We start from the raw sequence: 25,198 nt of genomic DNA on the forward strand, positions 1-25,198 counted from the left end.
GTGGGTCTCTGTTATCCTGCCCATCTACCTGCCTGTCTTCTTATCTGCTTCCTTTCCTGTATTTCTTGGCTTTTTCCTTCCTCTTTTCTTACACTTTAGTGGTTCAATGGGTTTCTTTTGTGTGGCCCTCTTGATTTGGGATTATAATTCTCCCAAAACGATTGGTCAGGCAACAATCTGCTAAAGGATTGGTTGATTTGCTATCTTTATAATTGGCTTGCAAGGGATTGGTCAGTTTGCTACCTGAACAAGTGATTGGTTTGGTAACCACATAAGCAACTTGCAGGGATTGGTCAGTTTACTATACACCTAAGTGGCTGCAAGGGATTTAAGTAGTTGCAAGGGACTGGTCAATTTACAAGCCACCTTTACACAGAATGGTGAAGGAAGACCTGCCCAGTAGTTGACCTTTACTAGGGTTGGCTGAGCCCACTCCCTCCCCTCAAGACTACCGTTACCAGGATTGGCCATGGAAGCCTCACCCAGTAGTTGACCTTTACTGGGATTGGCTGGGGGGTCTGCCCAGTGACTAATAAAAACCCTAAACCAGGGAGGCTTAGATAGGGTTTTCTGATCAAGGGGAGTCAGGAGGAGAGCAAGTCCATTGGACATGGGCTCCTGCTCTGAGAATCTCCTAAAAGAGCTGTACAAAAAGGTCAAGGAAGGTAGCACTAAGCTGGTAACATTCACTGAACTGATACCCGTGAAGATAGAAAGGTGGCAAGCACAGCAAAGCCAAGGGGCAGAGAAACGGCAGCAGTGGTTGGAATGGCAGGAACCAGAAGATTAGGAGATGGCAGCGGTCGGCAGAACTGAACCATGGAGAAGATAGCAGTGGTGGGCGAGTGAGCCCGTGGAGCTGAGCTAGGTATCTTTTGGCAGGAGGCCCACCAACTGAGCAGAGCCGTGAGCATATGCCATACAGGAGTTGCCCATAAAACTGTTTTGCCACAAGAGTTGTTGCAATGCCAGCCTAACACTGGCACTGGCCCAGGGTTGTGCCAAATTTGCTGGTTAAGAGACAGATTAGCAAGCACAAGGGGCCAGACTGGGCCAAGAAAAGACACAAAGTGAGAAACAGAGTGAGAACAAAAACAGCCACACCACACCGACCAGACTTGAAGACACACCTGCGAGAGAAAGAGACAGGCACCTACTGACACCTAGCCCAAGGCATGTCCACCCAGTGACACAGAAATGAACATGGGTAACTTGGGAAGGGTGCGTGGTTCTCCTTTCAGAAGTAAGTGGGTTCCTACCCTAGGATGCCAAGTGGGGAATTGGTAGGGATGGAGGGGACCAGTTCACCTCAAATATGTTCCTGCTGTTTGCTTTCTACAAGTAATCTGTTCCTGTTGTTCTATAAATAAAAATAATGACTTCCAGTTGGCAACACTATATAAGTGTCTTGTATGTATGACCCAATTGCATCAGATAATAGAGTCCTCCCTCATCTCAGCAGTCCTATCTCTACCTGTAATTTTGAGGCAACCAGTGTGTGGTTATACAGTTTAACTTCCCTCTCCTTTTTCTTCCTGACCTTTATTTTTCTTATATTACTTTCCTCCTTCAATTTGTTCTCTTATTTTAACCCCAATGACAAAAGAAAAACACTCTTGTTTGAACAGAAATATTGGGGACTAAAGTCACCACCCTACCTGCATGCTGACTATGCTTTTCTGTTACATTAAAATTTAAATATTTCAAGGTCACTATGCTAAGAGTTACCTATAAACAACAATCCATACTTAGGGAATTCTTTCTACATTAATATATGAATAGATGAAAATTTATCAAATATTTTATTAGATTTCTTATTGTTGTTTCAGGTGCCATCCAGTTGGTTCCGACTCATAGTGACCCTATGCACAACAGAACAAAACACTTCCCGGTCCCGTGCTTTCCTCACAGTTGTTGCTATGCTTGAGCCCATTGTTGGAGCCACTGTGCCAATTCATCTCGTTGAGGGTCTTCCTCTTTTTTACTGACCCTCTACTTTACCAAGCATGATGTCCTTCTCCATGCTTCTAACTAACATTCTGGTTGTACTTCTTCTAAGACAGATTTGTTCATTCTTTTGGCAGTCCATGGTATATTCAATATTCTTTGCCAACACCACAATTCAAAGGTGTCAATTTTTCTTTGGTCTTCCTAATTCATCATCCAGCTTTCACATGCATATGAGACAATGGAAAATACCATGGCTTGGGTCAGACTCACCTTAGTCTTCAAGGTGACATCTTTGCTTTTCAACACTTTAAAGGGGTCTTTTGCAGCAGATTAGCCCAATGCAATATGTCTTTTGATTTCTTGACTGCTGCTTCCATAGGTGTTGATTATGGATCAAAGTAAAATGAAATCCTTGACAACCTCAATTTTTTCTCTGTTTATCACGAAGTTATTTATTAGTCCAACTGTAAAGGACTTTTGTTTTCTTTATGTTGAGGTGTAATCCATACTGAAAGCTTTGGTCTTTGATCTTCATGAGTAAGTGTTTCAAGGCCTCTTCACTTTCAGCAAGGAAGGTTGTGTCATCTGCATAACTCAGGTTTTTAATGAGTCTTCCTCCAACCCTGATGCCCTGTTCTTCTTCATATAGTCCAGCTTCTTGGATTACTTGCTCTGAATAGGTATGGTAAAAGGACAGAACCCTGACACGCACCTTTCCTGACTTTAATCCATGCATCATCCCCTTGTTCGGTTCAAACAACTGCCTCTTGATCTATGTACGAGTTCCTCATGAGTGCAATTAAGTATTCCGGAATTCCCATTCTTTGCAATGTTATCCATAATTTATTATGATCCAGTCGCATAGTCAATAAAACTCAGGTAAACATCTTTCTGGTATTCTCTGTTTTCAGACAGGATGCATCTAACATCAGCAATGATATCCCTGGTTCTACATCTTCTAAATCCAGTTTGAATTTCTGGCATTTCCTTGTTGATAAACTGCTGCACCCACTTTTGGACAATCTTCAGCAAAATTTTGCTTGCATGTGATATTAATGATATTGTTCAATAAACTCTGCATTCGGTTGGATCATCTTTGCTGGGAAGAGGCATAAATATGAATGTCTTCCAGTCAGTTGGCCAGGTAGCTGGCTTCCAAATTTCTTGGCGTAGATGAGTTAATACTTCCAGCGCTGCATCCATTTGTTGAAACGTCTCTGTTGGTATTCCATCAATTCCTGGAGACTTGTTTTTTCACCAATGCCTTCAGTGCACTTGAACTTCTTCCTTCAATACTATCGGTTCATGATCATATGCTATTTCCTGAAATGGTTGAATAGTTTACAATTATTTTTGGCATAGCGACTCTGTATTCCTTCCATCTTCTCCTGATGCTTCCTTCATCGTTTAATATTTTCCCTGTAGAATCCTTCAGTACTGTAACTCAAGGCTTGGATTTTTTCTTCAGTTCTTTAAGCTTGAGACATGTTGAGCGTGTTCTTCCCATTTGGTCTTTGCATATGTCATAATACTTTGTCTTCTTGAGCCACCCTTTGAAATAGTCCTTTCAGCTCTTTTACTTCATCATTTTTTTTTGCTTTTGCTTTAGCTACTCAAAGTTTAAAAGCAAGTTTCAGAGTCTCTTCTCACATCAACTTAGGTCATTTCTTTTTCTTCTGTCTTTTTAACGGCCTCTTGCTTTCTTCATGAATGATGTCCTTGATGTCATTCCACAGCTCATCTGGTCTTTGGTCATTAGTGTTCAATGAGTCATCTATTCTTGAGATGGTCTCTAAATTCAGGTGGGATATACTCAGGGTTGTACTTTGGCTCTCATTGACTTGTTCTAATTTTTTTTCAGTTTCAACCTGAACTTGCATATAAGTAATTGATGATCTGATCCGTAGTCAGCTCCTGGCCTTATTCTGACTTCTGATATTGAGCTTTTCCATCATCTTTTTCCACAGATGTAGTAGATTTGAATCCTGTGTATTCCATCTGGCGAGGTACACGTATATAGTTGCCATTTATGTTGCTAAAAAAAGTATTTGCAATGAAGAAGTTGTTGGTCTTGCAAAGTTCTACCATGCGATCTTTAGCATCATTTCTATCACCGAGGCCATACTTTCCCCCTACAGATCCTTCTTCTCTGTTTCCAATTTTCACATTCCAATCTCCAGTAATCATCAATGCATCCTGGTTGTATGTTCCATCAATTTCACACTGCGGAAGTTGGTAAAAATCTTGTTTCCTCATCTTTGGCCTTAGCGGTTGGTGTGTAAATTTGAAAAATAGTCATAATAACTGGTGTTCCTTGTAGGTGTATGGATGTTATCCTATCACCGACATAAACAAAATGAGAATAGAAACCATAAAACTATTAACATTTTTGCAGTCTATGTCTGAGTGGAAAAGCTTGCCATGCAGTGTGTTTTTGGCGTAAAGCTTGTATACCCATTGTCATTCAGATGATTCTGATTCGTAGCGACCCTCCAGGACAGAGTAGAATTGCCCCATAGAGTTTCCAAGAAGCACCTGGTGGATTCAAACTGCTGACCTTTTGGTTAGCAGCTGTTCCACATAACCTCTACGCCACCAGGGTTTACAAAAAACTTGTACAGGGAGATTATTTGTGTATTTTGTTTTTTAATTAAAAAAAATTAATTTTAAAGCAAACTTTTATTCTGTCCACAGGAAAGGTAACAACAATAATATAGTTCCTTGGTACTTTTTCTGCTCTGACAATTGTTTTTTGTTGTTGTTTTTTAGAGCATCAGATCTTAATTATTAAATACTTGTGCAGTGCTCACTACCTGATAGTGAATGTGCTCAGCACTTTATTATATTAACCCATTTAAAAGCCATAACAACCCAAACGGTAGGTGCTATTAATATGCCCATTTTTCAGATAAAAAACCTGGAGTACATACAGGTTAAATGCCTTGTCCGCACATCACTTTTGCTCTTGCTGTGTCTTTATTCCTTCCAGCCAGGGAAAGGAAAAGAACTAACATTAATTAGGTGCCTACTTTACACCATGCCGGGTTCTTTAAATCTATCTTTTTTCTTTTTGCTATTTTCCAGTGCCAATGGCACTGTTCCTGGAAAATACTAGGTGTTTAATTAAGAGTTCCTGTTCATTTTTCCCATCTAACAAGGCACCCCATTATATTGTTAGAATACTCTAATTGTTAATAAAATCTTTATTTTAAGCCCAAATCTGCTTCTTTTTAACTTCTGCCTAATTCTCTCTTCTGGAAAAATTCAAAACTTGGATACTCCCTTTTCTATGAGAACACTTCAAGTATCTGAAAACAATTACGCTTTCCTTTAGCATTCTCCTCACCAGGGTCAACACACCCACTTCTTTCATTGGTTCCTTTTGGGACATGACTTTCTGTAAACATATTGTCCCAATTGCCTATTATAGACACATTCTAGCCCGTGAAGAATATTCTTAAATGTGGGGCTTTTATCTGAATATAACAGCCCAAATGCAGTCTGAGAAGAACAGTTGAATCTGTGCCATGCTGACCAAGGGACTAGACTATCATTTTAGCAGCATTCATGCTGGCAGGATACGTGCTTTTTGCTCACATGTCTATTTTTTCAGGTATGAGGGTGGTACACAAGATATGATTCAACCATTAAATATTAATAAAGAATAATATACCGTTGCATTTGAAAATGCATTGCAACCATTTGTTGTGAGGTTTCCTTTCCTGTAGGCCACAGAGCTAGTAGGAATTATATAACGAAGATGTAGAGGACATGATTTGGGCTTAATTATCTATGAAGTTTAACTTTGTTATGAGTTCTTACTGATATCTCTTTAGGTATCTTGAGTTTTAAGTTCTGCCAGCTATTGATGCATGGCCCTGAGCAAGTCCGTTAACCTTTCTGGGCCTCAGTGCCCTCATCAGTAAAATGAAACTGTCCTAATCCTTCATGGAGGTAGTGAGAAGCACTCAATTAGAAAGACAAATTGTGCATAAATATAAAGATACTGAAGCAGAAGGTGCCCTATAAATCTTGAATAGAGGAGTCAAAGGTCACTAAGGTGAAGCTACCTCACTCAAAAGATTAAAAGTCTAAGCTATTTGGGAAATACTATGGTGCCCGTTTAACACATGCTTTATTTATTAGTATATTCCTGCACTCTTGACTTCTCAGCTCATCACAGTCCATCCTGTTTCAGGATTTATTTGTTGCTTACTTCTCTTCTCTTCTCTTCCAAACTCTGGCCTATCCTTTACGTTCTAAATGACTCAACTTCCTTTCCTTTACATATCTCCTTTATTTGCACCACATGTTAGGTAACTTGTGCCTGTACTTTCTTAGGAAGAATGTTGGATGGCTGACCCATGAATGCTTACGCCTTTCTAACAGCTTGCTTCTTGGGAAGAAATGAAGCAGTCACTGTTGCTACCGTCTTACTGATAAAGAATGACAATTGGACACAGACCACCCAACTAAAGTAGGTTACTGGCAAAAAGGGCTTAAAAACAACTTTTCATTTGCAGATTTTAACCTCTTGTTTGCTGACCTGATTAGAGAGATTGAAATAAACGCAGCAGTCACCTAGTCTTTGCAAATAAAAGTTACACCAGTGTATGCTTCACTAACATCTCTATCTCTGGTTGCCTTTCTGATATTCATCTGAGCCGTGACAGTGTACCTTACTTGGGATGCAAAGTATGTTTTCTATAAGTGGGTTCTTCCTGAAAAAACTGATAGAAACTCGAGAAAGCTGACACTAGATATCTTCAGTAACAACTGGTTCTTCCTTTGTGCCTTTTATTGCCAGAAAAACACATTTGCCCAAATGCCTAGATTTGAAATTTCAGCCTTTTTGTCTACTTCCTCACCCATGGCCTCTGTATCCAGTCAGTCATTAAGTCCTATCAATCTTTCTCTACAATGAATTACTGAATACATCCCCTACTTTCAACTGCCACAGCAACGAACTGATTCCAAGCTCTCAAAAAACCTAAGGCTTGAGATAGTGATATAATTTCATACAACCACAGGATTAAATTTCCCAAATCATACTTTTATCCTGCAGTAGCCTTGTTTTTGTTTGTTTGTTTTTAATAACCTGTCATATCTTAATGGCCCAGCACAATTTGGGCTCAACCCCTTTTCCAACCTTAATTTTCTACCACTTCCAGATTTCTTTTGGAGCTAAACTCTTCCTCTCAGGCAAGAAATCCATTCTTTTTTTTTCTTTTCTTTTCTTGCCTCCACACATGTGCATTGAATAAAATATGAAGAAGATTTGCCAGGTGAAAGTATACTTGAAATACCTTCTTTATTTTTTTTATTCTTTTATAACCCCTAACCCCTTTTCACAACTAAAGTTCTCCTTCCTCTCCCATACACACTATTCAATTATCCAAAATCATTTTGTTTTTTTGTCCCAGATAGAGTGCTAGGTACTGAAGATATAAAGTCAGACAAGATGAGTCCTTGCTCTAAATGAGATTAGAATCCATTCTGGCAGTATCCGTTATTTATTGTCTGTACCACTCTTTCATCATTTCCTAGGTTTGGGGGAGAGATAGCTACTAATGTAACTCTGTATTTCTTTATAAAACATGTTGTTGTTAGCTAACATCAAGCTGGCACCTATGGTGACCCTATGTACAGTAAAACAAAACATTGCCAGTCCTGTGTCATGTCCATGATTGGTTGTTGTGATGGTTAAAATTGTGTGCCCACTTGGCCAGGCCATGATTCTCAGTCTTTTGGCAGTTGTATAATGTTGTGATCGCTTCCCTATTGAGATTTGATATGTGCTCACCCCCAATATGGGATCTGCTGTGAGTAGCCAGTCAGTTGAAAAGGAGTTTCCTTGGGTGTATGGCCTGCATCAAATGTAAACAGACATTCTGGAAAGGCTTGGGAGTTTTTTGCTCATGTTAGATCCTGTAGCTGGCTCCTGGTCGTCTGACCTCTGATTCTTGGGACTTGAGCTAGCAGCTTACCTACAACTTGCCTGCCAATCTTGGGATTCATCAACCTTCACAGCCTGTGAGTAAGAGCCTTACTCTCTGACCTGCTGATCTTGGGTTCACCAGCCCCTACAGCTACGTGAATCAGGAGAACTCTCTATCTTGACCTACAGACTTGGGATGTTCCAGTGTCTACAACCATATGAGCCACTTCCTTGATATAAATCTCTCTCTCTATATATAAGCTTTTCTGGTTTTGCTTTCTAGAGATCCCAGCCAAAGACAGTTGTGGCTGAATGTCTACTAGGTGCAAAATCTATATAAATTGATCAAGTACATATACAATATGGCATATACACTGGATATACATTAGGCACCATGAGAAAAATGGAAGGAACCATTACTGCTTGTCTTGGGAATGCGGGTGGGGTTAGCAATAAGGGTTTAATTTGGGTAACATGTTAGGTTTAGGGGAATATGTTTTACTTACACTTAGAACAAGTTCTTAGAATATTTGAAATTTCCCAAATAGAGACAAGTGGAACATTCCAGCAAGGACAAAGATTGTGTGCAAAAGCATAGAAACCTTAGTTTATAAAGAGTAACTGATTATAGAATCCTTCAAAATTGCAACTCAAGGCTTGAATTTTTTCTTCAGTTCTTTCAGCTTGAGAAATGCCCAGTGTGCTCTTCACTTTTGGTTTTCTAACTCCAGGTCTTTGCACATTTCATTATAATACTTTACTTTGTCTTCTTGAGCCACCCTTTGAGATCTTCTGTTCAGCTCTTTTACTTCATCATTTCTTCCATTTGCTAGGCTACTCAGCCTTCAAGAGCCAGTTTCAGAGTCTCTTCTGACATCCATTTTGGTCTTTTCTTTCTTTCCTATCTTTTTAATGACCTCTTGCTTTCTTCATGTATGATGTCCTTGATGTTATTCTACAACTCGTCTGGTCTTCAGTAATTAGCATTCAATCTGTCTCTAAATACAGTTGGGATATACTCAAGGTTGTACTTTGGTTGTCATGGAGTTGTTCTAATTTTTTTCAGCTTCAACTTGAACTTGCATATGAACAATTGATGGTCTGTCCCACAGTCGGCCCCTGGCCTTGTTCTGACTGATGATACTAAGTTTTTCCATCATCTCTTTCCACAGATATAGTCGATTTGATTCCTGTGCATTCCATCTGGTGAGATCCACGTGTACAGTTGCTGTTTATGTTGCTGAAAAAAGGTATTTGCATTGAAGAAGTCACTGGTCTTGCAAAATTCTATCATGCGATCTCCAGCATCGTTTTTATCACCAAAGCCACATTTTCCAGGTACCAATCCTTCTTCATTGTTTACAACTTTTGCATTCCAATCATCAGTAATTATCAATGCATTCTGATTACATGTTTGATCAATTTCAGACTGCAGAAGTTGGTAAAAATCTTCAGTTTCCTCATCTTTGGCCTTAGTGGTTGGTGCATAAATTTGAGTAATAGTCATTTTCACTGGTCTTTTTAGTAGGTGTATAGATATTATCCTATCACTGACAGTGATGAACTTCAGGATAGATCTTGAAATGTTCTCTTTGAAGATGAATGCAAAGCCGTTCCTCTTCAAGTTGTCATTCCTGGCACAGTAGACCATATGATTGTCCAATTCAATATGGCCAATACCAGTATATTTTAGCTCACTAATGCCTAGGATATCGATGTCTATGCATTCCACTTCATTTTCATGTTTTCCAATTTTCCTAAATTCATACTTGGTAGATTCCACATTCCTATTATTAATGGATGTTTGCAGCTGTTTCTTCTCATTTTGAATCTGCTGCAAAAGACCTCTTTTGTTAAAAAGCAAAGATGTCACTTTGAAAACTAAATTGTGCCTGACCCAAGCCATGGTGTTTTCAATTGCCTCATACTTACGCAAAAATTGGACAGTGAATAAGGAAGACTGAAGAAGAATTGATGCCTTTGAATTGTGGTATTGACAAAGAATACTGAGTATACCATGGACCACCAAAAGAACAAACAGATCTGTCCTCGAACAAGTACATCCAGAACACTCCTTAGAAGCAAGAATGGCAAGACCACGACTCACATACTTTGGACATGTTATCAGGAGGGATCAGTCTGGAGAAAGACATCATGTTTGGTAAAGTAGAGGTTCAGCAAAAAAGAGGAAGAACCTCAAAGAGATAGATTGACATTGTGGCTGCAACAATGGGCTCAAGCATAAGGATTGCAAGGACGGTACAGGACCTGGCAGTGTTTTGTTCTGTTGTACATAGAGTTGCTATGAGTTGGAACCGACTCAGTGGCACCTAACAACAACAACTGGTTATAGGGGATCATGTTAATGGAGGTATTCTCAGGTATTTAAGTTAGGCCAGAGAAGAAGATGCTTAAACTTGTTAAGGCTATGTGGCTTTGCTTGAATCACATAACTCAGGCAGCAATTTGGACCACCTATGACTCGATGGCACTGGGTTTGGTTTGGTTTTTTGGTTTACACATCCATTAGGTTTTTATGTGCAAGTGCATAAGTATGTAAAGTAATTTGCTCATGTTTCCACTAAATCATTTCATGTAACATAACATAGATTCTGTAAGACATTATGGAGCGGAACATAAACTAGAAAAATAAATAATATATTCTTAAGAATTTTTCCCCTAACTAAAATAATAATAATAAATTTAAAAAAGTATTCTCACCGTTTTTCAATTATTTATTAATTTATTCATCCCATAAATATTTTCTAAGATCCCACATGTGCCAGACCTGTGCTATATGCTAGGATTCTGCAGTGAACTAGACATGATCCCTGCCCTGAAAGAATTTAACTCTTTAGGACAGTAGACAGAAGTTATACAAACAATTATCTAGTGGAACTGATACAATGAAGCAGAGTGCTATGAATGTCTATAATGGGTGGAACTCAATGAGGTATGGATAGGAGTTAGGTAAAGCTTCTCTGAGGAAATGACTTTTAAACAGAGAAATGAAATTTGAACAGAACTTAGTCATAACATGTATAAGTGTGTCTGTGTGTATGTACGTGTGTTGATGGGGATAGAGGTTGGGTCTGAGACTGAGAGAAAGAGCAGTATAGGTTGGGAGAGCTGAATACAGAAAAAGAACTTGGTTACAAATGAAAGTGAGGTTTGATGTCATCAGCAACAGTGGGAAGGCTTATAGCAAGGGCCAGATCAGATAGGAACCTAATACAAATTTTGGACTTTATCCTAAGAGGATGGAAAGATTTAAGAAGGTAAATAATATTATCTAGGCATATAGTCCATATTCTCACACTTGGCAGTTTTTCTTTCATGAATTCTTCCCACTGCTTCCATGTCTTTCAGGTTGTTGGAACAACCCTCACTCACTGTGGAGAACTTTGGATCATTTTTAGCTATGATTGCCACTTAAAAACAAATATTTTACTTGCAATTTCATCTCTCTGAAAATACAAAGTCACTACCACCCAAAAGCTCAATCTCTAAAAATATTGGTAAAAATGTATGGTGACATCTTCAGAAGCATGGCCCAATGTTGCTGCCTACTGAGTCAGAGAAGGAAAAAAGAAATCCATTAGGGTGAGATAGTGCCAACTCTTGCTGAGGGGCTGATTACCAGTGCCAGGTGCCCTGATAGGCACTTATTTTTAGGAACAAATGTGACAGAGGGTTTAAAATGTTAAGAGGATTTATTTTGTGTTTTATTGTTTCTTGAAGTGTCTAAACCAGTTGCCATCCAGTCAATTACAACTAAGGTGACTCCATGTGTTGCAAAGTAGAACTGCATTTCATAGGGTTTTCGAGGGTGTGACTTTTCAGAGGTGGATCACCAGGATTTTCTTCCAAAGCACCCCATCGTGAGTTTGAATGGCCAACCTTTCTGTTAGTCAAGTGTTTAGCAGTTTGTGCTTTCCAGGGATTATTTAAGAGGGTTTATTTCAACATTTAATGGTATATTCTCATTTTCACATAGAGATTTAACAGAAATGACTCTCAAAAGCTTATATTTACTAAAACAAGCACTTTGTTCAGTTTCATTATATATTTTAATATACTATTTTATAGTTGAATGGGTTCAAACTAGAGATCAGGAGAAATAATTGCAGTGTTATTAAGTGCAACAGTTTTCACATTCCATTTTTACACTTCTGAACTTTAAATTATACTCTATATGACCCAAGTGAGACCTTAAAAATGGATTTGGTCACATGCAAAATTGTTCCCCAAACTTAAGTTTTTCCTTTGTACAAAGAAAACAAAATGTTCCATCTTAGGATTCAGAGAAAAATAAAGCTAATGGAGATGTAGGTAGTTATACAGAAGAAAGAAAAGCTTTATTTATGTTCCAGTGTTTGGTTTTCAGAATTAAAAATAGCCCATTGTCAAAATGCCTCTAGTTAGTCTTAAAAACTCACATAAATATCATTTGTTCTTTCTCTGTGAATCAAGGTCCTTATTCCTTGTAAGTAAAAGAGGTGAAGAAATGACCTTTACACACTCATTTCCCTTGAGCAAAGAGTATCAAAGAATCATAGAATAAAACCGGTTTGTTACTTGAATTCTTCTCTAATTAAGGTTAAGGCAAGCCTATAAAACTCGTTATACTCACCATTTAAGCCAAATTTAAATACCGCAACCCCTAGAGGTATAAAGGAACACTTTACATCTGCTCAGCACTCTAATAAATTGATTTTTAATTTACATACATTTGCAAGAAGGGCATGTTTTTATGGAAAGTACATTACAATTTAGGAACTGTTCTAATTTTAATAGTATTCTCTTGGAAATTCCACATAGGGTTAATATTTCACTCTAATTTGACTCCAGAGTCTATAAATGGTCTCTGATTTATATAAGTATAAATGGTCATTAATTCATATTTATAATATAATATATATGAATATATGTATATATTTTATATATTAGAATTATAAACTGTACTAACTAATTTTTACTTTCTATCCTTCTTTCCAATACTCCTTCTAACATTTATTTTCAATTAAATGTATATCTTTATTATAGGTACTATTGACTTTATTTATAATTTTATTTTGTTCTTTAGATTTTATTTAATGTTTTATTTTAAATGATTACAAAGAAAGCTGCAAGACTATGCTTATATAACTGCCAGACAAAGAATATAGTCATTTTTACCTTTTGATATATAAAGTAGAAGTGCTGAATAGCATCATGATTTTAAGTCAATGTATATTTTCAGATTATATGGTACTTAACCTCTGAGGAAAAAAGACATCTTTTCCTAGGCCAAGTGTAAATTGCATGGCTTTTTCAAATGCAATACAAGTTCTATGATTAAATTTTGCATAAAATCAAGTTCTCAATTTAAAAGCCAGCTGTAAATACACACATACAAAAATTCCATATGTATTATGTTTAATGGTCTTAGAAAGAGCTTTCAGACACTATCAAAGCTTTGAAAATTTCATTTAACCCCGAATGTTTGTTTGGCCCAACTGATATGCTACAATATTATTCTTTCTACTTACCTTTTGGTGTTCTCCAGTTCACTCTGCTAAGAGATGATCATCTAAATACAGCAAGTATGTTATATTTTACAAACACAGTTTTATATGGAAGTCAAACCCAAGAAGAAATTAAAGAAAAAGTTGGGGCACCCTATCTGATTCTAATGCTTGTTTACTTGACTGATGTAGTTCTTGAAGGTACAGTTTCTTTGAACCTAACGATGGTTAGTTCTAGGTATTTTGTATGCTGATCTTACTTCTCCCTTGTCATCTGTCCCAATTAGTGACATGGAAGAAAAATTTACTATGCTCAGTGAATAACCAGTTAAAGAACATAAATACTTCATATAGGGATCCACCATTTTATTTGTTACAAATATATCACTTATTTCTCTCACAAAATTTTTTCCAGGAAAACTTAAATTCAGCCTTGCTCTTCCCTACTATACAGACCAATCAAAATATGCACGCACCTTAAATTGATAAGCTGTAGTAGAAAACTTTATGCTAATATCACCTTTTAGGTAAATGGGATAATACAATATCTGCAGACTCACCTTATAATGCCATAGATGTCTCATGTAAGTGGTATCTTCCTCTCCTATTTTTAATAAATTTAAAATACGACTGTTTTCTCATCCTGATTCTCAACAATCTAACACCATCTCTCCTACACAAGTCATTCTACCTGGTATTTAATGAGCTAAAACAAACTAACAAACAAAAAAAGATAGGCATAGTAACTAGTGTTTAGTAAACTATTCAATAAATAATTTTCTAACCCAAAGGAGTAAAGTACTTCATAAATGATCTGTGTATTTTTAAATACAAACTCTTCAACATAGGGTTTTGTTGAATCATTCTATACAGCAGATAGCCTAGCCATAAAGTTAAATGTGGGTGAGAATATGGGAAATAACAAATAAAAATACAAACCACCCCATATGGTTGGATTTAATTCTAGTTATCTGCTTCAGACTGCCAGAAGGCAGTGAAGAATAGGCACTGAAGACGGAAGTAAACTGAAAATGTAAATATTTCTGAATTTTGTATCGAACCTCACCAGCTGCTTGTCCTCAGTGAAAACAGACAGTTACTTGTTACAACTTGAAACCCTTTACTGCAAGCATTGTCCCTGGATTTATTGTTAAAAACACCATGCTAATGAAGCCAAGGTCTTAGGTTTTAAGTGTCAGCATCTTGCTGTCTCTGAGTCATACCTCTTTGCCTTCCTGCAAATGTTTGCCATTAGTCAAACTGTGTATGAGAATGAAATCCTCTTGGTCCATGGCTTTTACCAGAAAACAATTGCAAATTTCATGTGCTATGGAGAGTGACTGAGAAGCAATATCCTCATATATGAAGAATCCCATATATATCCTAATAAAAGAGGATGATAGTTTCATGGCATTATAAATATTAATCATTAATTAAAAACAAAAATATATTTTTATTTTATTTAGGGAAAAGTGAACTATTTGTATGATTTCTATGAAGAACTAACACTGAGGATTTTATTTCTTTTTTAAACTGACATTTTTAGATAGCATTATTTCTTGTTTATTACATGGGTAGTACAAGTGGCCAAGTTCTGGACTGCTAATCAAAATGTTGGATATTCAAACCCATTCAGTGCTGTCTCAGAAAGAAGCCCTGGAGATCTGATTCTGAACCATCACAACTTGGAAAACACATGCAGCAGCTCTGCTCTGCACACATGGGGTCCCTACGAGTCAGAATCGACTCGACAACTAACATTTCTTATACTTTTTTTTTTAAAAAAACTTCCTTTTAACACTGACAAATGTACAAAAGCTGACTTTTTCAAAATTTGTTACATTCTTATAACAATACGCATTATTTTATGAGAAAAGGTACCAAATTTGTTTTTATCTTTTTGCTTTAAAATTCTGTACTTTCTGACTTTTTGGAAGTCATTGCCTTTTGCTATCAACAATAGAGCGGTAATGCTGCTGATTTTAAAAGATGTCTGAACGTATTAATTTATTTTCTGATTTATTTTTAGTAATAAAAGAAACGTATACTCATTAAGATTTAAGGTTTCTAGACAACAGTAAACTGGAGCCCTGGTGGTACAGTGGTTAGGAGCTGTGGCTGCTATCCAAGCTCTATGAGGCAGTTCTACTCTGTCCTACAGGGTTGCTATGAGACAGAATCAACTCGCCGGCAACGAGTGTAGACTAGTCAACACATGTCACAATAAATCACTGGTATTGTAAATTTTCCAGTCAATGCATCAACTGTTAAATCAATTTATCTCTTTATAATCTTAATATACAGTATTTCCAAAACAATTTACACAAACCTGAAGTCAAGCCACAGATTACACATAGCAGTGAATGAGGACAGCTATACTCCCTTTATACACTCTATAGTACATAATACATTGCTCCACACTCAGTTGACAATATTTATTTGTCTACAGTGAATTTATAAAACATAAAAAATAAATAAATTTAGGGTGTAAGAGCTGGTAGGTCAGGTACCTTTTCAGAAGCCCTGAATTATTGAATGCCAACAGGAGCGAGGAAGACCAATGGTATGACAAAAGAAAGTTCCCAAGAATTCTAATGAGGGTAAAGGTCTAACAGTTCACTCCCATTACTTGCTACATTTCATTGTGTTTTAGAGTTCACATATGTAAGACAATTGTGCAAAGTCTGCAATTTTTATGCATTGCCGTTTTCTATCATAAGCCTTAACCTTTAGTAAATAAGTTTTAGGGTCTTTTTCTAGCCAACTATGTGATGCTCCAGAGGTGGAATGTGAAACATTGTCAACTAGACATTTTTTCCAAAAAGAAATGCAAAAACTGGAGGTTACAACAAAGCTGGTTTGAAAGGTGTTTAGAGAGCTAAGAATCAAGTTTGCTATAATAAAAACATCTTCAAAAGAATGCATTTCAAAATATTACAGCAAAGTACATCTAACAAAGATTAAGGAAGTATCTCCAAAACATTATGAACTCCTTTTAGATTATATATAAGTACATCCTCAATCCAATTTCAAAGGTACACTTTTGCTGTACTCTTAAGATCCTGGGAGATGTACTAGATGAGGCATTTTAGTTATAGTAAAGGAAAACAAACCAGCTAGTTTAAGGAGAAAAGGGGAAATCACTATAAGATTCCAGAAGTATCTTCTAGGCTCAATAGCTGAAATGCAACCAGTTTCAGGAGCAGACTGGAACCAGAAAACAAATGATTCCCCCATTAGTAGTTTTGGGTGTAGGCTCTCTTTCTCTGCTATCTATGTCTACCTCTGCCTGTTGGCTCTGCACAGAGAAGGGAGCTCTCTCCGATATTCACACCACAAGGCAACAGATTGCTGTATTCTAGTGCCTAAGTGGTCAAGAAACCAACTCATACAGAACTTGAATGTTCTTGGTTACAATTTCCAGTTCTCATGGGAAGGGTTTCTGATTGACCCAGCTTGGGTCTTATGACTGTGGGTGGTGTCACACTGAAAGAGCAGGACTATCTAGAGGAGCTCACGTGTTGATCTATTAAGTATACCATATACAAAATAGGAATCTATAATTTAAGAAAGAATACTCATTAATTTAACCATTCATTCAACAACTTAATAAACACTATATTTTAGGCACTGTTCTAGACAATGACTATCCAGATAGTGAATGAGCTAAATATGGTAAATGGGTACCTACTTTCATGCATTGTAGAATTTAGAATGATTTCAAACAAAACAAATCAAACAAAAAAAAATTTACTACTTTGGTAGTTAGAAATGAAAATAATGATGGAAAATCTTTTTAAAAACAAAATAACTTCTTAAGATCCAAAATGCAGAAATCAATTCAAGAATAAAATTTAAGACCAGTATGTCCTACAGCTGCTAACCAAAAAGTCGGCAGTTCGAATCTACCAGGTGCTCCTTGGAAACCCTATGGGACAGTTCTACTCTGTCCTGTAGGGTTGCTATGGGTCAGAATCGACTCAACTGCAATGGGCTTGGTTTGGTTTTGGATCCATAATGTCTGTATAAGCACATTATAGGCCTAGGTCATTCTTACAGAAAGGAAACTTTGACATCTCTACAAGAAGTTACTCAATGAATTGCAGTTACATAATATCTGAGAGCTATGTAATCCATAGACTACGCCAGTGAGATTTCATTACTCACCCATACAATTTAATAGTTATAAGAAGTGACAGCACAATGTAAAATAACTAGATTTTCTTTATATGGATCCTTATTATCTTGTCAGTATTGGACAGATTATGTATTTTGAGAGAAGCTGCTAAGTGCACAAATGGACCATAATGTAGTTATCAGGAGGAATGAAACTTTACATTAAATGAGAGCTTATAGAATAGTCTAAGGTATAATTTGAAATGATGAGTCATCCAATACAGTAGCAGAGAAAAGAGTTCCTGCTTTCAGGTCTCAGTAAGAAAAGTAATTATGGTATGACACTGAGTTCACCAAGAAATGGAGAATGGGACACCTGGAGAGTTCTGTCGTTGGCCCACTTCTTGGTTTTATTATTTTCAATTTCCCTTGACTATTTTATCTAATCCCAAAATTTTAACTTGTCGCTTAAATGCCAACATCTCCTATATCTGGGTCTATGCTCTAAGGCTCTCTCTCTCAAATTTGATATTTTATTCTACCCCCAAACTTGCTCTTCATTCACACTAGATTGTAGGATCCATGAGGGAAGGAACCAAGTGTGATTTATTAACATGTATATCTTTACATGCCCAGGGGTTAAGACAGGACATTAAATGACTTAGGGTCTTTCTTCTAAGCCTTGATTTATGTTACTCCCATTGGAATGTCCTCTTCCACCCACCCATCTGGTAAGCCTGTATTTATTGTCTCAAGATTAAATTCAAGTTTCTCTTTGGTGAAACCTTTCCTGAATTTTCCATTCTATTCACTTTGACTTATTAAAACAGCTTATAAATTATAGAATATATTAAAAAAAGACATGTTCCTATTAGTCATTTTAATGTCTGTCACTTATAATACTCATGATTATTTTTTGTTAAGAAGTCAGAGAAATCTAGTTCAATGTATAGCAAACAGAGCAAAGCAAAAGGGAAAAATGAAGAAAACTCTACTTCTGTAGATTGCGTTTTAAAAATTTTCTCCCATTATTCTGATCTCAAAAGCCATTTCACCTATTTTATTTTCCCTGGTTCAGAATTCAGCTCTCCCAGTTAGGTTTCCTTTTCTTTAACATCATTGAGTTTCTAGTCATTTCTAACTAAACCTACAAATCAGATTCACAGACTATCAAGACTTTATTTTGATGTTTAAGAATAAACTCCATTTGATAATAATCAGTCAAGACAGGTTAGAGGTTTGCAAACAAATTTTAACAACTATTATTCAGGCACATTCCTTTGAAAAGGCTGTCTCTGGAATAGCTTGTATGTTCTCTCGCTTTGATACAACAATCCAAAACAAAAGGACAAGTTCTTTTTCAGGTGTTCTCCTTCCACAATTCAGATAACTTTTACTATCTACTTTTCATAAACTAAAACGTCATGATTAAATATCACAATTATTTAAAAGTTTCCACACATAACCTGTAGAATTGTAGCTCAATCAGCTAAGCCTGTATCAATCCCGAGAGCCATTTTATAAAAGGATATCATAGTCCTCATAGTGTTATTTAAATTTGGAACTGGATTATTTTAAAAGATTGCTACCTATCCTAGAAATATTCATTACAGACTATTGAAGACCACTGCTTTTTTAAAACTATATATCTAAGTATAGAATTATTAAAATTATTATAATTCTCTAAACAATTCACTGCCCACTAAATATTTTACTATATCTGTATTTTGTACATTTTTGTCTTGATTTTTTACAAGGCATCTCTCCTGAGAAATGTGTAAATATTATTGAAAACAGTATCAAATATATCCTAGGGAGGCTACTATATAAAATATTATCTTATGAACTCTTGTATAAAGAAAATAAATATTTAGTTGTATGAAACACCATATCCCCATCTATCTTGTCAAAGTCCTTTTTCAGTTCAGATTTTTCTATACCTGTTATGACTGAAGCAAAAATTAAGGAAGTTTAATAAAATTTTCTGTTAGAAGTATAGGCATTAGCACTAACAACATCTTTAACAGGGTAAAGATAAATGACAACCAGAAAATAGTTTGCAAAAAGACTCAGTATCTCCAGACAACTTCATGTATACACATGTATTTGTGAGCATACATATATCAACCAATATAAGTACTTATGGATTCCTGTGATGCTAAATAATTTGTAGATTTTCAAAATCGGAGCATTTTTTTTTTCTGTAGGTAAGAGTTTTAGCCTCATTACAATAACATGAAACTGCCTAAAAAGTCCAAGGTGGCAGAAAAAGGGCAAAAGGAGATGGCTATCCAAAGTTACCATTTCTTATCTGATTGGCCTTCTCACCATCCTAGTTCTCATCCTGATAGCTTTCCTCTTGCTAGCAATTCAGAAAAAGCCAGGCTTGCTACATGTCCTGTCCTACATCCTGACAGTATCTTCTATCCGTCTCAGGACAACAGTAACTGCTCTGAACTCAGGATGTCAGTCACAATGACACTGTTACTCTTATTCTTTTCCTGGTATGCTTCAGTATCTCTTATCTTCTGGTTATAGTCACAGTTCCCTGCCAGGAAGAAGAACATAGCCACCAGGTACAAATAGGTCTGTCTTTATGCATTGTGACACCACTTTCCACTCACAAATAGGAGAAAGAGAGCTTTACCCGCAGGAAGGAGAGGTCCCGGTTGTGCTCAATGCTGGTTATCTCCAGGTTGCCCATGACTACTTCACAGTTCTCATAGTATTTGCGCAAGGCTCGGTACTGCTGTTCCAGGTCAGACAGAGAGCTCAGTTTATTCTCTGTTCCTGCACACACTGCCAAGACAAGAAGATATACATGAAGTTATATAACTTTATGGCATGTACAATGACAGTATCTCCCTCGAAACACTCAATTTCACTCTACTTGACCCCAATTCTCTGAATTAAAATACTTTTAACAGCATCAAAAGCCACAGACCCACACACTGATAAATATCTTCACCTTTATATTCCTCATTTCAGTTAAACAAACAAACAAAAAAAACAGCATGTACTAACCTCAGAGAATAATAAAGCAAGGAGAATAAAAAACAGAAACATACAGCAAGTGGATTAACTTAAAATAACCACATTTGCTGTGAGCACATAAAAGACGTATACAAAGTTTATCTTATTTATATATGACTTTCTTTAGGACTGATAATTACTCTGCTTTCTAACAGAATACCTCTATAGATGTAAATCGACTCGATGGCACTGGGGTGGGTGGGATAGATATAAATAAAATTGAAAGACTTGAAAATAACAAAATAAAATTTTTTATTTCATAAAATATTTTCTACTATAAAATATGCAGCTCTAATTTGATACATTTTCTATGCAAAAACTTGTGCCTTTAATCCCTCAATTACAAAGACTGAAATATTTATTAAAAATACTACAAAAGGATATGTACCAAAATATATACATTTATTGATGTCAAGTGGATCATCATTACATGTATTCACTAGTGTCCTGAGGTATAATGGGCTGATAATAAATGACCTCAGGCTGTCACCTTTGGAGGAAGGCTCTTGAGCCTGTCCATGTGAGAGAATGACCGCACACGTGTTTTTTTTGGTTTTTTTCTTAGAGTTGATATATTTTTATCACTTCCAGAAGTCTGACTTTTATCTATTACTTCTCATTGTATAAGTCCTTACAATTTAATGCACCAATTCTAATCTTCAACAGGGACTTAAAAAAAAAAATCAATTATGCTGTTTCCTCACGTGTCTGTCAGTTTGTCGTACTGTGGGGGCTTTGTGTGGCTGTGATGCTGGAAGCTATGCCACCGGTATTCAGATACCAGCAGGGTCACCCATGGAAGGCAGGTTTCAGCTCAGCTTCTAGACTAAGACAGACTAGGAAGAAGGACTTAGCAGTTTATTTCTGAAAAACATTAGCCAGTGAAAACCTTATGAATAGCAGTGGAACGTTGTCTGATCTAGTGCTGCAAGATGAGCCCCCCAGGTTGGAAGGCACTCAAAAGATGACTGGGGAAGAGCTGCCTCCTCAAAGTAGAGTCGACCTTAATGACGTGGATGCAGTAAACCTTTCGGGACTTTCATCTGCTGTTGTGGCATGACTCAAAAGGAGAAGAAACAGCTACAAACATCCATTAGTAATCGGAACCTGGAATGTACAAAGTATGAATCTAGGAAAATTGGAAATCGTCAAAAATGAAATGGGACGCATAAACATCAATAGCCTAGGCATTAGTGAGCTGAAATGGACTGGTATTGGCCATTTTGAATCGGACAATCATGTAGTCTACTATACGGGGAATGACAACTCAAAGAGGAACGGTGTTGCATTCATTGTCAAAAAGAACGTTTCAAGATCTATCCTGAAGTACAATGCTGTCAGTGATAGGATAATATCCGTACACCTACGAGGAAGACCAGTTAATACGACTATTATTCAAATTGACGCACCAACCACTAGGGCCACAGACGAAGAAATAGAAGATTTTTAATCAGCTGCTGCAGTCTGAAATTGATCGAACATGTAATCAAGATGCATTGATAATTACTGGTGATTGGAATGTAAAAGTTGGAAACAAAGAAGAAAGGCCAGTAGTTAGAAAATATAGCCTTGGTAATAGAAACAATGCCGGAGATGGAATGATAGAATTTTGCAAGACCAACGACTTCTTCATTGCAAGTACCTTCTTTCACCAACATAAATGGCGACCATACACATGGACCTCACCAGATGGAACACACAGAAATCAAATTGACGACATCTGTGGAAAGAGACGATGGAAAAGCTCAATATTATCAGTCAGAACAAGGCCAGGGGCCGACCGTGGAACAGACCATCAGTTGCTCATATGCAAGTTCAAGGTGAAACTGAAGAAAATCAGAGCAAGTCCACGAGAGCCAAAATATGACCTGGAGTATATCCCACCTGAATTTAGAGACCATCTGAAGAATAGATTTGACGCATTGAATACCAGACGAGTTGTGGAATGACATCAAGGACATCATCCATGAAGAAAGCAATAGGTCATTGAAAAGACAGGAAAGAAAGAAAAGACCAAGATGGATGTCAGAGGAGACTCTGAAACTTGCTCTTGAGCGTTGAGCAGCTAAAGCAAAAGGAAGAATTGATGAAGTAAAAGAACTGAACAGAAAACTTCAAAGGGCCTCTCGAGAAGACAAAGTAAAGTATTATAACAACATGTGCAAAGAGCTGGAGATGGAAAGAACACGCTCAGAGTTTCTCAAGCTGAAAGAACTGAAGAAAAAATTCAAGCTTCGAGTTGCAATAGTGAAGGATTCCATGGGGAAAATATTAAACGACGCAGGAAGCATCAAAAGAAGATGGAAGGAATATACAGAGTCATTATACCAAAAGAATTAGTCGATATTCAACCATTTCAAGAGGTGGCATATGATCAGGAACCGATGGTATTGAAGGAAGAAGTCCAAGCTGCTCTGAAGGCATTGGTGAAAAACAAGGCTCCAGAAATTGATGAAATATCAATTGAGATCTTTCAACAAACAGATGCAGCGCTGGGGGTGCTCACTCATCTATGCCAAGAAATATGGAAGACAGCTTCCTGGCCAACTGACTGGAAGAGATCCATATTTATGCCTATTCCCAAGAAGGGAGATCCAACTGAATGTGGAAATTATAGAACAATATCATTAATATCACTTGCAAGCAAAATTTTCCTGAAGATCATCCAAAAACGGCTGCAGCAGTATAACGACAGGGAACTGCCAGAAATTCAGGTCGGTTTCAGAAGGGGACGTGGAAGCAGGGATATCATTGCTGATGTCAGATGGATCCTGGCTGAAAGCAGAGAATACCAGAAGGATGTTTACCTGTGTTTTACTGACTACGCAAAGGCATTTGACTGTGTGGATCATAACAAACTACGGATAACGTTGCGAAGAATGGGAATTCCAGAACACTTAATTGTGCTCATGAGGAACCTTTACATAGATCAAGAGGAAGTTGTTCAGACAGAATCAGGGGATACTGACTGGTTTAAAGTCAGGAAAGGTGTGCGCTAGGGTTGTATTCTTTCACCATACCTATTCAATCTGTATGCTCAGCAAATAATCCAAGAAGCTGGAATATATGAAGAAGAACGTGGCATCAGGATTGGAGGAAGACTTATTAACAACCTGCATTATACAGATGACACAACCTTGCTTGCTGAAAGTGAAGAGGACTTGAAGCACTTACTAATGAAGATCAAAGACCACAGCCTTCAGTATGGATTATGCCTCAACATAAAGAAAACAAAAATCCTCACAACTGGACCAACGAGCAACATCATGATAAACGGAGAAAAGATTGAAGTTGTCAAGGACTTCATTTTACTTGGATCCACAATCAACAGACATGGAAGCAGCAGTCAAGAAATCAAAAGACGCATTGCATTGGGCAAATCTGCTGCAAAGGACCTCTTCAAAGTGCTGAAGAGCAAAGATGTCACCCAGAAGACTAAGATGCGCCTGACCCAAGCCATGGTATTTTCAATCACATCATATGCATGTGAAAGCTGGACAATGAATAAGGAAGACTGAAGAAGAGTTGACGCCTTTGAATTGTGGTGTTGGTGAAGAATATTGAATATACCACGGACTGCCAAAAGAACAAACAAATCTGTCTTCGAAGAAGTGCAGCCAGAATGCTCCTTAGAAGCAAGGATGGCGAGACTGCATCTTACATATTTTGGACATGTTGTCAGGAGGGATCAGCCCCTGGAGAATGGGATCATGCTTGGCAGAGTACAGGGTCAGCGGAAAAGAGGAAGACCCTCAACAAGATGGATTGACACAGTGGCTGCAAGAATGAGCTCAAGCATAACAAGGATTGAAAGGATGGCCCAGGACCGGGCAGTGTTTCGTTCTGTTGTGTATAGGATCGCTATGAGTTGGAACCAACTCGATGGCACCTAACAACAACAACAACATTATGACACTTGTAATAATAGTAGGAAAGCTAAAGAAAATAGATGTGAATGAATCTTCTTTAAGTGTGTTGCATAATATACTGAATTTAAGCAAAGTACAGAATATAAACTACAAAGACAGTGGGAACATGGAGGTGGAGCTTGGTAGCAAGGTTACATACACATTTGCGTGTCATACACGCAGAAATGACAATAAGGTAATGATGCCAAATGTTTCTCTTTAATGTGCCATCTTTGAGCTGCTCTCTCCTTCATTCCCTCCTGCGTGCCAAGCCCCTCATAAACCACGCTGGGTTTCGAGATTGCAGTTGTTATAGAGTGACAAGGACAGACACTATGGCAGACTTGTAGAATCCCCAATATCCATTCTCTCCTTCGTTGACAGTAATAGACTGTCCAATTTTTAGCTGAGTATGTGGCCCTCTTAAATAGAGATTACATTTATGGCTTCTTCTTGCAAGTAAGTTTGCCAAAGGACTAAAATTTGACATGCTGTATCACTCCTTCCAAAAACTTTATTTAAACTATGGTTGGAGCCTACCTTTGTCTCCTTTCTTCTTCATACCTTCCTCCTACCTGCCGCCTGGAATGCAGATGTGATGGTTTAAACCTGAACCCCTCTGTGGACCATAAGTATGAGATACACACTTTAGAGATGGCAGAGAAATAAGATAAAAGGAATCTGGTGCCCTAAAGACTTCACGGAGAAAAGTCATCATACTACCCATGGACCACATAACTTTATGC

The 25,198-nt window shown here is 37.3% G+C and overlaps 1 protein-coding gene across 3 annotated transcripts in view; it reads right to left on the minus strand.

The window, feature by feature from the left end:
• The window catches only part of ERBB4 (erb-b2 receptor tyrosine kinase 4), a 1,265,080-nt gene that overhangs the window by 784,552 nt on the left and 455,330 nt on the right, over positions 1-25,198 (minus strand). For all 3 annotated transcript variants that reach the window (XM_049888936.1, XM_049888934.1, XM_049888940.1), the window contains one exon: positions 20,159-20,310. In XM_049888936.1, the coding sequence (XP_049744893.1) occupies positions 20,159-20,310 (152 nt within the window). The remainder of the gene's footprint in view (positions 1-20,158; positions 20,311-25,198) is intronic.

The sequence above is a fragment of the Elephas maximus genome, chromosome 6 (genome assembly GCF_024166365.1).
Source record: "Elephas maximus indicus isolate mEleMax1 chromosome 6, mEleMax1 primary haplotype, whole genome shotgun sequence".
NCBI lineage: Eukaryota > Metazoa > Chordata > Mammalia > Proboscidea > Elephantidae > Elephas > Elephas maximus.